This window comes from Primulina eburnea, chromosome 3 (genome assembly GCF_022965805.1).
Source record: "Primulina eburnea isolate SZY01 chromosome 3, ASM2296580v1, whole genome shotgun sequence".
Taxonomy (NCBI): domain Eukaryota; kingdom Viridiplantae; phylum Streptophyta; class Magnoliopsida; order Lamiales; family Gesneriaceae; genus Primulina; species Primulina eburnea.
Genome location: NC_133103.1, coordinates 11,063,769 through 11,077,598, shown reverse-complemented (window position 1 = coordinate 11,077,598; position 13,830 = coordinate 11,063,769). Strand labels below are relative to the sequence as shown.

General features: G+C 33.8%; 3 protein-coding genes across 3 annotated transcripts; 2 read left to right on the top strand and 1 right to left on the bottom strand.

The window, feature by feature from the left end:
- Positions 1 to 119: 119 nt before the first annotated feature.
- LOC140826747 (uncharacterized) lies at positions 120 to 1,311 on the bottom strand. The gene is made up of 5 exons (XM_073189246.1): positions 1,216 to 1,311; positions 1,054 to 1,116; positions 797 to 925; positions 549 to 674; positions 120 to 453 (listed from the first exon to the last, which is right to left on the bottom strand). Exons 1-5 carry the CDS (start codon positions 1,309 to 1,311, stop codon positions 259 to 261), a joined length of 609 nt encoding a protein of 202 aa, XP_073045347.1. The 3' UTR covers positions 120 to 258.
- A 4,278-nt stretch (positions 1,312 to 5,589) lies between these two features.
- LOC140826326 (mitochondrial uncoupling protein 5-like) lies at positions 5,590 to 6,738 on the top strand. Its single transcript, XM_073188550.1, has one exon. The coding sequence runs from the start codon at positions 5,672 to 5,674 to the stop codon at positions 6,626 to 6,628; it is 957 nt and encodes a 318-aa protein (XP_073044651.1). The 5' UTR covers positions 5,590 to 5,671; the 3' UTR covers positions 6,629 to 6,738.
- Positions 6,739 to 10,216: 3,478 nt separating this feature from the next.
- Positions 10,217 to 11,326, top strand: LOC140826327 (mitochondrial uncoupling protein 5-like). Its single transcript, XM_073188551.1, has one exon. It carries the CDS (start codon positions 10,286 to 10,288, stop codon positions 11,240 to 11,242), a length of 957 nt encoding a protein of 318 aa, XP_073044652.1. The 5' UTR covers positions 10,217 to 10,285; the 3' UTR covers positions 11,243 to 11,326.
- Positions 11,327 to 13,830: the final 2,504 nt, after the last annotated feature.

The following is a 13,830-nucleotide window of genomic DNA, read 5'->3' as shown; positions in this document are numbered from 1 at the left end:
AATTTCGTTGTGTCAGCGATCGTAAAAGTGTCGTACTTTCATTAAAACAGCATTATTTGTAGTAATATCAGAAACCAAACAGTGGATCACAACTTAATATAATAACATCAGCACAAATATTTTAAATATGTTATTATATAACCTTAGCATCATTACAATTCATAGCCATGTAATATTTATTTGAATACGAACACATTTCTACGTATACATGGCACTCGATTTTATTATTATATAGATCAACTACAACATTAATCTAGTTCATATTTTCCGCTTCAGCACTTTGAATGTATGCGTCAGCTTCTTCAGCCGTACGGCAGCACTTGCACCCACCTCTGCCACCCCATCCTCCGCAGCACCCGTATTTGCAACCTCCACCGCCTCCATAGCCACCGCCTCCGCCGTAGCCGCCGCCATAAGCTCCTCCGTAGTTTTCAGCTGGTTCAACTTCACTTTCTGAATGGAAATATACAGTTGATAAACTTGAAAAATATACATTTATTTACACACAGTAAAAACGTAGGGGGTGTGTCCTTCCGCATAATGCTTACCAGCATCTGCATGGCTGCAGCAGTAACGTCTGCATCCGTTGTAGCCCCATCCGCCGCAACACCACCTGTTTCGGCAGTAGCCGCCGCCGCCGCGACCACCTTGGTTGGTTTCTTTTGGTTCTCCACCTGCAAGAGGTTGAATCGAATGAATGAAAATCGTCAGTCCAGTTAAATACCCTTGCAAAATTAATGTCGGGGTGCGCATTTTTAAACATTACGAAGGGGTGTGTCCTTCCGTATAATGTTACCTGCATCTGCATGGCTGCAGCAGTAACGTCTGCATCCGTTGTACCCCCAGCCGCCGCAACACCACCTGTTTCGGCAGTAGCCGCCGCCGCCGCCGCGACCACCTTGGTTGGTTTGTTTTGGTTCTCCACCTGCAAGAGGTTGAATCAAACGAAAATTTTCAATCCAATTATATACCCTCGCATAATGAATGTCGGGGTGTGAATTTTTAATAAATTGAGACATATAATTTCAAAATATTGCTCAGCCAGAATCTAACTTTGTTGAGGGACCGCTGAGGAATCTTGAAGCTGTTGTGTGAACACAGCTTCCTCAGCGAAAGCTGAGGAAACAAGGACAATGGCGAGCAAAACCAAAGCTTTGATCTTCATTATTTTAAGTAATTACTTCAAATTTGATGTATGTATATCATATAATTAACATGCTGGGTATGGCCCCTATTTATACTACTGGGGATGGAAACAAAGTTAGAAGATCGAGGTTGATCACGAAATATGAACGCATTTAATGCTCTCATTCCACCGATGAAATGAATCGGTTGACTGTTGTGTTGATGAAATCTTATCGACTTGATCGTGTGTGTGTGTGTGTGTGTGTGTGTGTGTGTTTGTGTATATATATGAGAAATTTATCATATCACTATTTTGATAAATCAATTCAGCAATAAACCAAGAAACCCTTGAGAAGATTATTCCAAAAATATGGTAGAGAAATCGGTACTAAATTAACATTGTTTCATGAAAAGAATGTGATTTGGTAAGGATAAGATTGAAATTAGAATATTTCCAATTTACTGATGTCTTTTTTTTCCCCTGGAAAATGAGAATTCTCCACTACAGAAGAAATTATATTATAAGTCATCGGTCACTCTATTAATCCTGGAAATAAGATATCTGGGTATATATGAGTATAAACTTTCATACTTGTGTGGGGGAGTCAATTTCGGATTCAACATGTGCAAAGAACATCAATTCAAATTTAATTTAATTCAATTTGTTTGAGCCTATATATATATATATATATATATATATATATATATATATATATATATATAATTGCTTGTATATATATATAATTGCATGCATGCATGCATACGGCTGTAAGTACTACGAATGTGCCATCTGTCTCAAACAATTCATATCATTTTTCTTTATTTTTAAACAAAAGAAAAGCTTTATCGTTTTCATTTCAAGTGTTTATCTTGTTCATAATCATGAAATTGTAATGATATGTGGTCGATCGGGTCTTTAATTTCGATGTTAATTCATATATTTGAGTTTATTCGTTGGGCATAATAGTTTTTTCCAGTTCGTCGTGGTTCTTAATATAACATCAAATAATCACGTACGGCGAAATCCCAACTTTTGCAATTTCTTAATTCTGTTAATTACGTTTGATGATATATGATGTTGAATGAAGAGTCAACATGTCAACTTGACTAGGTCAATTAGTCAAGCACGTGGTTAACTTCAAGAAGAGCGGTGGGTCATGGTAGACCTGCAACACAAAATATGCAAGTGAGTGCAAGCCACGCAAAGGAGAACTAATTTTCTGAACACACATTCTGTACGTAGCAATAGATTGAGAAAGATTTGAGAGGAAAAACTCCGTGAGAACATATCAAAGTGTCTCTTCGAAACATCTCATTATTGTGTACTTTGTGTTTTGATTCTAGTTCTATTTTTCTGGTTGTGCTCCAAGTGGATGTAAGATTCAATCTGAATCTGAATCACTATAAATCCTTGTGTATCTGTTCTTATATTTGAGGCATCATCTCTGCGTGTAATCTTGTTATCTCGGTGGATTCATTAACATTCTTAGTTTTCCTGTTTGTTCATCTGCTGCGCATGACAACATATGAAATGGCAGCAAATACAACATATATATGAAATGGCAGCAAATATATTTATCTGATGATTGATAAGTTAAAATGTTTTTTAGGTTGCAATATTAATTGGATGGAAGGATATCGCCATTATATTTGAGCTAAATAATAAATGATATATAGATTTTAAATTTATCTGATATAATATGAACTTGTCATATTGTCCGACAAAAAACGTATACAATATACAATAATATTCTTTTTCTAGAGGATAGACCATCGAGTACTTTGGTTTGTTCTTTTTATACATCTTCTAAATTATCATTCTCCGACTATCATGATAAAAAATGTTGTATTGGATAAATCTTGGGACTAACTGATCAGTAGCCTACAAATAAAGCTACTCAAGTAAACCGTACTTGATAACCTATGTGCTAAGATTTAGTCCGAGAAAGTGTTGGTATTGAAAATCAAACTCATCGATCATTAATCAAGCATTCTCCTACTCCGCAAACTCGAACGCCAACAAATATATTTAATTGTAATAGAATAATTGACCTGATTTATTTTGGAGTATATCATAATATTGGACAAATGATAATAATTTACATTGACGGTAAGCCCCTAAAAACGAAAAGGTCATCATTTTAACATTCCACACTACTTGGACTCAGTTCCAAGTCAAAGCTCATATAGAATTTGTCCCCGGATACACCTCAAGAGGTTTTTTGTTATTGTAGCCTACCCATTTATAGATGATCTATTTTATAATTACATTTTCCATATTAATTTTAGATTTTTGGATATCATATAAATATATAAAATCTTTTGAAAATAATTTGAAGATATCCATATATATAAATAAGATATGTATTAAGATATCTATGTGGAGTAGAATACTATTTTAGGAAAATTTACAAATTTAGTAGCTAAGTTGACATATTTTAAAGTTTTGTAATTGATCAATATAATGTTTGATGTCATTCAGTAATTTTTATTTAATTTTTTTTTTGAACTTTTATTCACTAGAAGTCAATAAACTATCGAATATTAATTGTTTATCTGATATTGATTCTCTCGTACGTAACTTCTGTAGCAGGGATAAACATATATTACACATATTAAAATAAATATATAAAAACACAAATGAGAAAATAATGCAAAATGACACATAATATTTCAAAATGAGTCTCCCTTTAATTTTGCTTATATGTATTTAAGTGTGCAGTAATATATACTTTATTCTTGCCATATGAGCCGTGTAGAAAATCATTAGTTTCAAATAAACAATATTTGCTAGATTTAGTGGCTTCGGATGCAAAAAAGATCAAAACCAAAAAAAAATGTAAGATACTTATTAAAAACTAAATATTGAAAAATTACAAGATTAAAACTCAAAACAAATCAAGTTACAAGAACAAAATCATTATAAAATTAACAAAGGGTAGCCCACCTCTAATTTTAGCAAATTCTATTCGGTTAAAACTTCATCATTTCTTCCCTATTAGTTGCCTCCCAAGTGAGGTCAAGCAATACCTTTAACTTTCTAACATTCATTTGTTCTTTTTCAAACCATTTCAGAAAATGATTAACTGATATATATAAGGGAAACATTAGTGTTTATCAAGTTATGAGTAAAATAATAAATATTAATTACGATATCTTATTTTATAATCATTCTAAGGTATTTGTATTTGCGTGGTCCGGTAATATTTGTATATACCGGAGTACAACACAATGCTAACTATGTTTTATCACATCCAATATGTAAATATGACACTACATATATATTTATATAGGCAAAAACTTGTGTGAGATGTAGGAGTGGGAAGAAATACTGAAATACCGAAAAATCGTATTGAAAAAAATACCGAGCTTACCGAAAAATCGGTATAACGAAAATTTCGGTACGGTATGATACCGTACCGATATTTTCGGTACGTTATACGGTACCGTAGTTCGGTACAGTATACCGTACCGTACCCACTCCTAGTGAGATGGTCTCACGGGTCGTATTTTGTGAAACAGATATTTTATTTGGGTCATCCATGAAAAAATATTATTTTTTATGCTAAGAGTATTACTTTTTATTGTGAATAATAGTAGAGTGGACTTATCTCACATATAAAAATTCGTGATATTGTATCACAAGATATCTACTCCTTTATATAAATATAAACTATAGATGTAAATCATTTCAAACATATATATCCCCTTTTTAATTTCTTTGAGGAAATTAAACTTTGTATATTTAATTATTTAAGAAAATTACTATGTGTCCTTTTGAAATGCTGTATCCATAAATTCGGACAATTCTATCCTACTCCGGGAGATTTACTCCCTATCACTAAATAATATATATATTAATACATGTATAGCATTTAAAAATAGCTACAATAATTTTATTAGTAATTATAAATGAGTAGAACATAGAATTTCTTATAATAATTAAATTTTAAAATATTGATTTTTTACATTTCATATGATTCTACCACAAAAATAAGAATAATAGAAATGAAAATCTCAAACCTCAAACTTAAAAGTTTTACTATAAAAAAAAAAATTTCACGTAATTTTTAAATATAAAATACTAAGTTTTAAATTTTGAGAATAATAATAATAATATAATGATATAACACATGTTATATACATTAAACGAAATTAATTTAATGATTAGTTTGGTTGATTTTGATTAAAGTAGTGTGAAATGTAATAATAATAATAAAAAAAGACACGCGTAAGAAAAAAAAAGAAAGGAGAGTACCTCGGATAGAATTGGCCCATAAATTCAATTCAAATTTCTTAAATTTGATCACTTCAAAGTCAAACGAACCAGCCCCGCCCCCTCCGGCGCTTTCCGAAGTCAAAAAATAAGTGGACCCCACAACCTAATTCCCCGCGTATGTGTGGAAATAGTCCACATATTCACTCCATATATAAATCCCTTCATCATTCTCTTCTCTTCAACATTCCATTCCACACTTCTTCCCGCTTTTTGTTTATTTCTTCTCTTCCGTTTTTGAGACCGATTTCTTGAATATAAGAAGGGATCATGGGTTTGAAGGGATTTGTTGAAGGCGGCATCGCTTCGATTGTTGCAGGCTGCAGCACTCACCCACTCGATTTGATCAAAGTACGCATGCAGCTTCAAGGCGAGGTACCACCGGCCAACACGGTGCTCCGCCCGGCTCTTGCTTTTCACCACGCCATCGGAGCCCATCACCACCATGTCCATCTCCCTCCTCCACCTCGCGTGGGTCTGGTATCAGTTGGCCTCAGGATCGTTCAGCAAGACGGCCCTGCTGCATTGTTCTCCGGCGTTACCGCCACCATGCTCCGCCAGACACTATACTCCACAACTAGAATGGGTCTCTACGAGATCATTAAGAAAAAATGGACCGACCCAAATACAAATAATATGCCTCTGATGAGAAAGCTCACCGCTGGGCTTATCGCCGGTGGCGTCGGAGCTGTCGTCGGAAACCCTGCCGACGTCGCAATGGTTCGCATGCAGGCCGACGGCAGGCTCCCACTCTCGCAGCGCCGGAACTACAAGAGCGTAGTGGACGCCATATCCCAAATGAGCAAGAATGAAGGAGTCTCCAGCCTGTGGCGAGGGTCTTCCCTCACAGTCAACCGCGCCATGCTCGTAACGGCATCCCAGCTCGCATCATACGATCAATTCAAAGAAATGATACTGGAAAAGGATCTGATGAAGGACGGGCTCGGAACCCATGTTACCGCCAGCTTCGCCGCTGGCTTCGTGGCGTCGGTTGTGTCAAACCCGGTGGATGTGATCAAGACCCGTGTGATGAACATGAAGGTTGAGGCAGGAGCGGCGGCGCCACCTTACAGTGGTGCCATTGACTGTGCAATGAAAACAGTGAGGGCAGAAGGAGCCATGGCTTTGTACAAAGGTTTCATTCCTACGATTTCGAGACAGGGACCCTTCACCGTGGTTCTCTTTGTTACGCTGGAACAAGTCCGGAAATTGTTTAAGGATTTCTGAGTATATATCAATATAAGATGATGACGACTACGAAAATGAATTTATGTATACTTATTGTTATAACTAATATGAAATATTAGCATAGGATTACAATATTGAGATGATCACACACATTTTTGTAACTCCTAAATTTTATTAGGCAAAAACTTGTGTGAGACGGTCTCACGGGTTATATTTGTGAGACGGACTCACGGGTTATATTTGTGAGACGGATCTCTTATTTGGGTAATCCATGAAAAAGTATTACTTATTATGCTAAGAGTATTACTTTTTATTGTGAATATGGGTAGGGTTGACCCGTCTCATGGATTAAGATCCGTGAGACGGTCTCACATGAGACCTACTCATTTTATTATCTCAGATATGTGAATTGACTATAGACTATGGTTAAATTAATATGAAATAGCATCAAATATATTTATCTGATATGATTGATAAGTTAAAATGTATTTTAGGTTGCAATATTAATTGGATGGAAGGATATCATCATTATATTTAAGCTAAATAATAAATTATAGATTTGAAATTTACCTATAATATAATATGAACTTGTCATATTGTTTGACAAAAAATTTACCTACAATATTCAGTTATATTCTTTTTCTAGAGTATCCTATTCTACTCTTACACTCCAATTTGTGTAGTATTTTTACTACAACAATACAAGTCGGTATAACAACACACACACAGAGTAGGAAATAGTACAAAAATCGCGGCAGATGATTCATTTCATTAAACCAAATATATGCTAAAAAATATTTATGAATTAGACAACTCCACTGTAATATTACGATTTGATCCAAATAATTAAAATAGACGATGCTAGAAAATTAGATCGTGAACTCTACCAATTAAATTTCATCAAGAGAAAATTCACTCCATACACAAAAATTAACCTGTTCAGCCAAAGTCTTCATACCTCTGGATATATATTTGGTTGTTTTTTTTGTGTTTTTGTTTTATCTAATTCGTATGCGTGTTTGCACATGTATTTATATATACTGAATTTTTTTAAGAATTATTGAAATAATATATTTTATTATGTAGAGAAGTATATAGTAATTAGCGTGAGTATGACAATTCTAGATTATAGATCATCGAGTAATCACCATTAGGTCTCTAGTCAGCTAAACGGCATTGGATAAATTATGTGCAAAAATTAGTCCAAGCAAGTGTTGCTATTGAGAATCAAAATAATCGATCATTGATCAAACACACATCTTATAATGACCCATCCGAACACTTCTCGTGACCAACAAATATATTTAATTGTAATAGAATAATTGACCTGATTTATTTGGACTATATCATAATATTGGACAAATGATAATGATTTACATTGACGGCGAACCCCTAAAAACGAAAATTCATCATTTTAACATTCCACACTACTTGGACTCAGTTCCAAATCAAAGCTCACATAATGTGTCCTCGGATACACCTCAAGAGGATTTTTATTATTTTGTAATATACCCTTTTATAGATTATCTAATTTATAATTACATTTTCCATATTAGATTTTTGGATATCGTGTAAATATATAAAATGTTTTGTAAAATAGTTTCAAATATCCATATATATAAATAAGAGATGTACGTGGAGTACAATATTATTTTAGGAAAAATTACAATTTTAGCAACGGAAGTAAGTTGACATATTTTAGAGTTTTATAATTGATTAATGTTTAATTTACATTCAGTATGATGATACACTTGGGATAGCTCGTGTCATGGATGTTAAATGGATAGCCCAAATCTGGGTTAATTTACTGGATGAATTCTTAGAAGTCGGGCAGGTGAATGCCTGAGACATATTCTCCCCGAGCAAGCAGATGCCCGGGCTCTCAAACCATCTCCCGAGAAGCTTATCACCCGGGCTACCTCGATAACAGTGCCACACTCGAGTGTTATCTTATCTTTCAGAATTACAGGGGTTTGGCGTGTCAGAGAAGCTATCAAATGTAGGGTGACTTGACAGGAAGTCAACATCAAAAGCTATCAGAGGTAGGGTGACTTGACAGGAAGTCAACATCAAATGTTATGAGTGGTAGGTGTACGCGCAAATCGAGGTAATCCTTGATTTTCCTTCCTATAAATAGCATTTATGCATCTCATTTAAAGGATTATGAATCTTTGAACTTTCAAGCACTTACATATATCCTCACATATATTGCTTGTGTTCATCTTCAACCTGCTGACTTAAGCATCGGAGTGGCCACGCCGGACACCCCTCCGACGCCCATTCACGAGTCGCTCTCCTTGTCTGCAAGTCACAGTGGAAGTTATAGCTCACAAATTCATCTACTTTGCTCATTTTCCTGAACAACATTATTGATTTGATCCGGTGGAGCACCTGACCCAGCTCACCCATTTCACCCGGATCGCATCACGGTAACTTGTATTTCTTTTTGTTTTGGTCTTTTATTTGTTAGAATCTAATAACTTCTTTAGCAATAATAAACATATATTATACACATTAAAATAAATATACATAAAAACAAATGAGAAAAATAATGCAAGATGACACCTACTATTTAAAAATGAGAGGAAAAAACTTGTCTGTCTCCCTTTATTTTTTTATATTTATTTTAGTTTGTATAACATAGACTTTATTCTATTCATATAAGTCATGTAGGAGTGTATCAGTGTCAAATAAATAATATTTAATAGATTTAGTGGCTTCGGATAAAAAAAATAAAACAAAAAGAAAGTTATATATTGAAAATCAAATATTGAAAAGTTGCCAAACTAAAACTCGAAACAAATGAACTTACGATATTAAAGCATTATAAAATTAATAAAGGGTCGCCAACCTCGAATTTTAGCAAATATATGCGGTTAAAAGAGTCGATGAACACAAGTTAAAAAAAAAAAAAGAGTCATTAAACAGTGTTCATTATTTCTTCCCTGTTAATTGCCCCTCAAGTGGAGGTCAAGCGATACTTTTGACTTTCTAACATTCATTTTTTCGTTTTCAAACCATTTAACAAAATGATTAACTGATATATAAGGGAAACATACGTGTTTATTAATGATTAAAATAATAAATTTTAATTACGATATCTTATTTTATAATCATCCTAAGGTATTTGTATTAGCATGGTCCGGTAATATATTTGTATATACTAGAGTACAACACAATGTTGACTATGTTTTATTACATCTAATATGTGAGTGTAACACTCCATCATATATGCTTATATAAATATAAACGATAGGTGTGCAACATATATATATATATATATATATATATATATATATATATATATAAAAGAAACGATTTCAATCTAGATTAATCCAGCCCCTTTTTTTATTTTTCTTGAGGAAATAATTATTTAAGAAAATTACTATATGCAATGCTGTATCCAAAAATTCAATTCAAATTTCTTAAATTTGATCACTTCAAAGTCAAATGAATGAAGCAGCCCCGCCCCCTCTTTCCGAAGTCAACAAAAGAAGTGGACTCCTTGACCTAATTCCCCGCGTATAAGTGGAAACAGTCCACACAGATTCACTTCCAAATTTCAACAAATCTTTCCATATATAAATCCTTTCATCATTCTCTTCTCTTCAACATTCCATTCCACACTTCTTCCCGCTTTTTGTTTATTTCTTCTCTTCGATTTTGAGACCGATTTCTTGAATATAATAAGGGATCATGGGTTTGAAGGGATTTGTTGAAGGCGGCATCGCTTCAATTGTTGCAGGCTGCAGCACTCACCCACTGGATTTGATCAAAGTACGCATGCAGCTTCAGGGCGAGGCACCACCTGCCAACCCGATGCTCCGCCCTGCTCTTGCGTTTCACCCCGCCATCGGAGCCCATCACCACCATGTCCATCTCCCTCCTCCACCTCGCGTGGGTCTGGTATCAGTTGGCCTCAGGATCGTTCAGCAAGATGGCCCTGCTGCATTGTTCTCCGGCGTTTCCGCCACCATGCTCCGCCAGACACTATACTCCACAACTAGAATGGGTCTCTATGAGATCATCAAGAAAAAATGGGCCGACCCAAATACAAATAATATGCCTCTGATGAGAAAGCTCACCGCTGGGCTTATCGCCGGTGGCGTCGGAGCTGTCGTCGGAAACCCTGCCGACGTCGCGATGGTTCGCATGCAGGCCGACGGCCGGCTACCCCTCTCGCAGCGGCGGAACTACAAGAGCGTAGTGGACGCCATATCCCAAATGAGCAAGAAGGAAGGAGTCTCCAGCCTGTGGCGAGGGTCTTCCCTCACAGTCAACCGCGCCATGCTCGTAACGGCATCCCAGCTCGCATCATACGATCAATTCAAAGAAATGATACTGGAAAAGGATCTGATGAAGGACGGGCTCGGAACCCATGTTACCGCCAGCTTCGCAGCCGGCTTCGTGGCGTCGGTTGTGTCAAACCCGGTGGATGTGATCAAGACCCGTGTGATGAACATGAAGGTTGAGGCAGGAGCGGCGGCGCCACCTTACAGTGGTGCCATTGACTGTGCAATGAAAACAGTGAGAGCAGAAGGAGCCATGGCTTTGTACAAAGGTTTCATTCCTACGATTTCGAGACAGGGACCCTTCACTGTGGTTCTCTTTGTTACTCTGGAACAAGTCCGGAAATTGTTTAAGGATTTCTGAGTATATAGCAATATAAGATGATGACGACTACGAAAATGAATTTATGTATACTTATTGTTAAAACTAATATGAAAAATTAGCATACGATAACAATATAGAGAGTATTACACACATTTTTGTAATTCCAAAATTTTATTATCTCACATTTTTTTAATTCCTAAATTTTATTATCTCAAATATGTGAATTGACTATAGACTATGGTTAAAATTAACATGAAATAGCAGCAAATATATTTATCCGATGATTGATATGTTAAAATGTTTTTTAGGTTGCAATATTAATTGGATGGAAGGATATCACCATTATAATAAATGATAGATTTGAAATTTACCAATAATATTCAGTAATATTCTTTTTCTAGGGTGTCCTATTTTACTCTTACACTCATTTTTACTACAACAATACAAGTCGGTATAATTATGAATTAGACAACTCCACTGTAACATTTCATTAAACCAAATATATGCTAAAAAATATTTATGAATTAGACAACTCCACTGTAACATTTCGATTCAAATAATTAAAATAGACGATTCTAGAAAATTAGATTGTGAACTCAACCAATTAAATTTCATCAAGAGAAAATTCACTCCTTACACAAAAAGTAACATGTTCAGCCAAGTCTTCATACCTCTTGATATATATTTGGTTTTTTTTTGTTTTATCTAATTCGTGTGCGTGTTTGCATATGTATTTATATATATTGAATTTTTTTTTGAATTATTGAAATATTATATATCTTATTATGTAGAGAAGTATCTAGTAATTAGCATAAGCATAACCAATTCGAGAATAAAGACCATCGATTAATCACCTTTGGATCTCTAGTCAGCTAAACAGCACTAGATAAATCGTGTGCAAAAGATTAGTCCAAGAAAATGTTGCTATTGAGAATCAAAATAATCGATCATTGATCAAACACTCACCTAATCATCACCTCATCATCACCTCGAACACCTCTCATGACCAACAAATATATTTGATTGTAATAGAATAACTGACCCGAATTATTTTGGACTATATCATAATATTGGACAAATAATAATGATTTACATTGACGGCTAGCCCCTAAAAACGAAAATTCATCATTTTAACATTCCACACTACTTGGACAAGTTCCAAGTCAAAGCTCACATAATTTGTCCCCTGATTTTTATTATTTTGTAATATACCCTTTTATAGATTATCTATTTTATAATTACATTTTCAATATTATATTTTTGGATCTCGTATAAATATATAAAATATTTTGTAAAATAATTTGAAATATAACATATATATAAATAAGATATGTATGTGGAGTAGAATATTATTTTAGGAAAAATTACAATTTTAGCGACGCGAGTTGACATATTTTAGAGTTTTATAATTGATCAGTGTTTGATTTCATTAAGTAATTTGTATTTCTTTTTGTTTTGGTGTTTTATTCGCTAGAATCTAATAACTTCTTGAGCGATAATAAACATATACTATACACATTAAAATAAATATATATACATAAAAACAAATGAGAAAAATAATACAAAATGACACATAATATTTCAAAATGAGAGGAAAAAACTTGTCGATTGTCTCTTTTTAATTTTTCTTATATGTATTTTAGTGTGAAAATATAGATTTTATATTTTTTTATATGAGTCATGTAGGAGAGTATCAATGTCAAATAAACAACATTCTATAGATTTAATATCTTCAGATAAAAAAATAAAAAATATGTTACTTGTTGAGAACCAAATATTGAAAGTTTACAAAATTTTTTTTTTATTTAAAAAAGAATGAATAAACAGTGTTCATTATTTCTTCCCTGTTAGTTGCCCCTCAAGTGTGGTCAAGCGATACTTTTGGCTTTCTAACATTCATTTGTTCTTTTTCAAACCATTTAACAAAATGATTAACTAATATATAAGGGAAACATATGTGTTTATTAAGTTATGATTAAAATAATAAATATGAATTACGATATCTTATTTTATAATCATCCTAAGGTATTTGTATTTGTGTGGTCCGGTAAAATATTTGTATATACTGGAGTACAACACAATGCTGACTATGTTTTATCACATCTAAAATGTGAGTGTAACACTCCATCATATATATACTTATATAAATATAAACTATAGATATGCAACATACACTATATATATAGGTGGGGAATTTTCCAATGATTAAATGATGTATCAATGGTAAATTAAGAATAAACAATTAAATTAAAAACATTTATAATTTGGGTATAACAATACATCTATTTTAAAAATAAATAAATAAAAGAAAGTCGCCTAACATCTAGTATCTCGAATTAAATTTTAATTTAAAAGCAACGATTTAAATCTAGATTAATCTAGCCCCTTTTTTTTAGGAAATTAAACTTTGTATATTTAATTATTTAAGAAAAATACTACCTGTCCTTATGCAATTCTGTAACCATAAATTCAATTCAAAATTTCTTAAATTTGATCACTTCAAAGTCAAATGAACCAGCCCCGCCCCCTCTTTCCGGAGTCTAACAAAAGAAGTTGACTTCTTGACCTAATACCCCGCGTATAAGTGGAAATAGTCCACACAGATTCACTTCCAAATTTCAACAAAT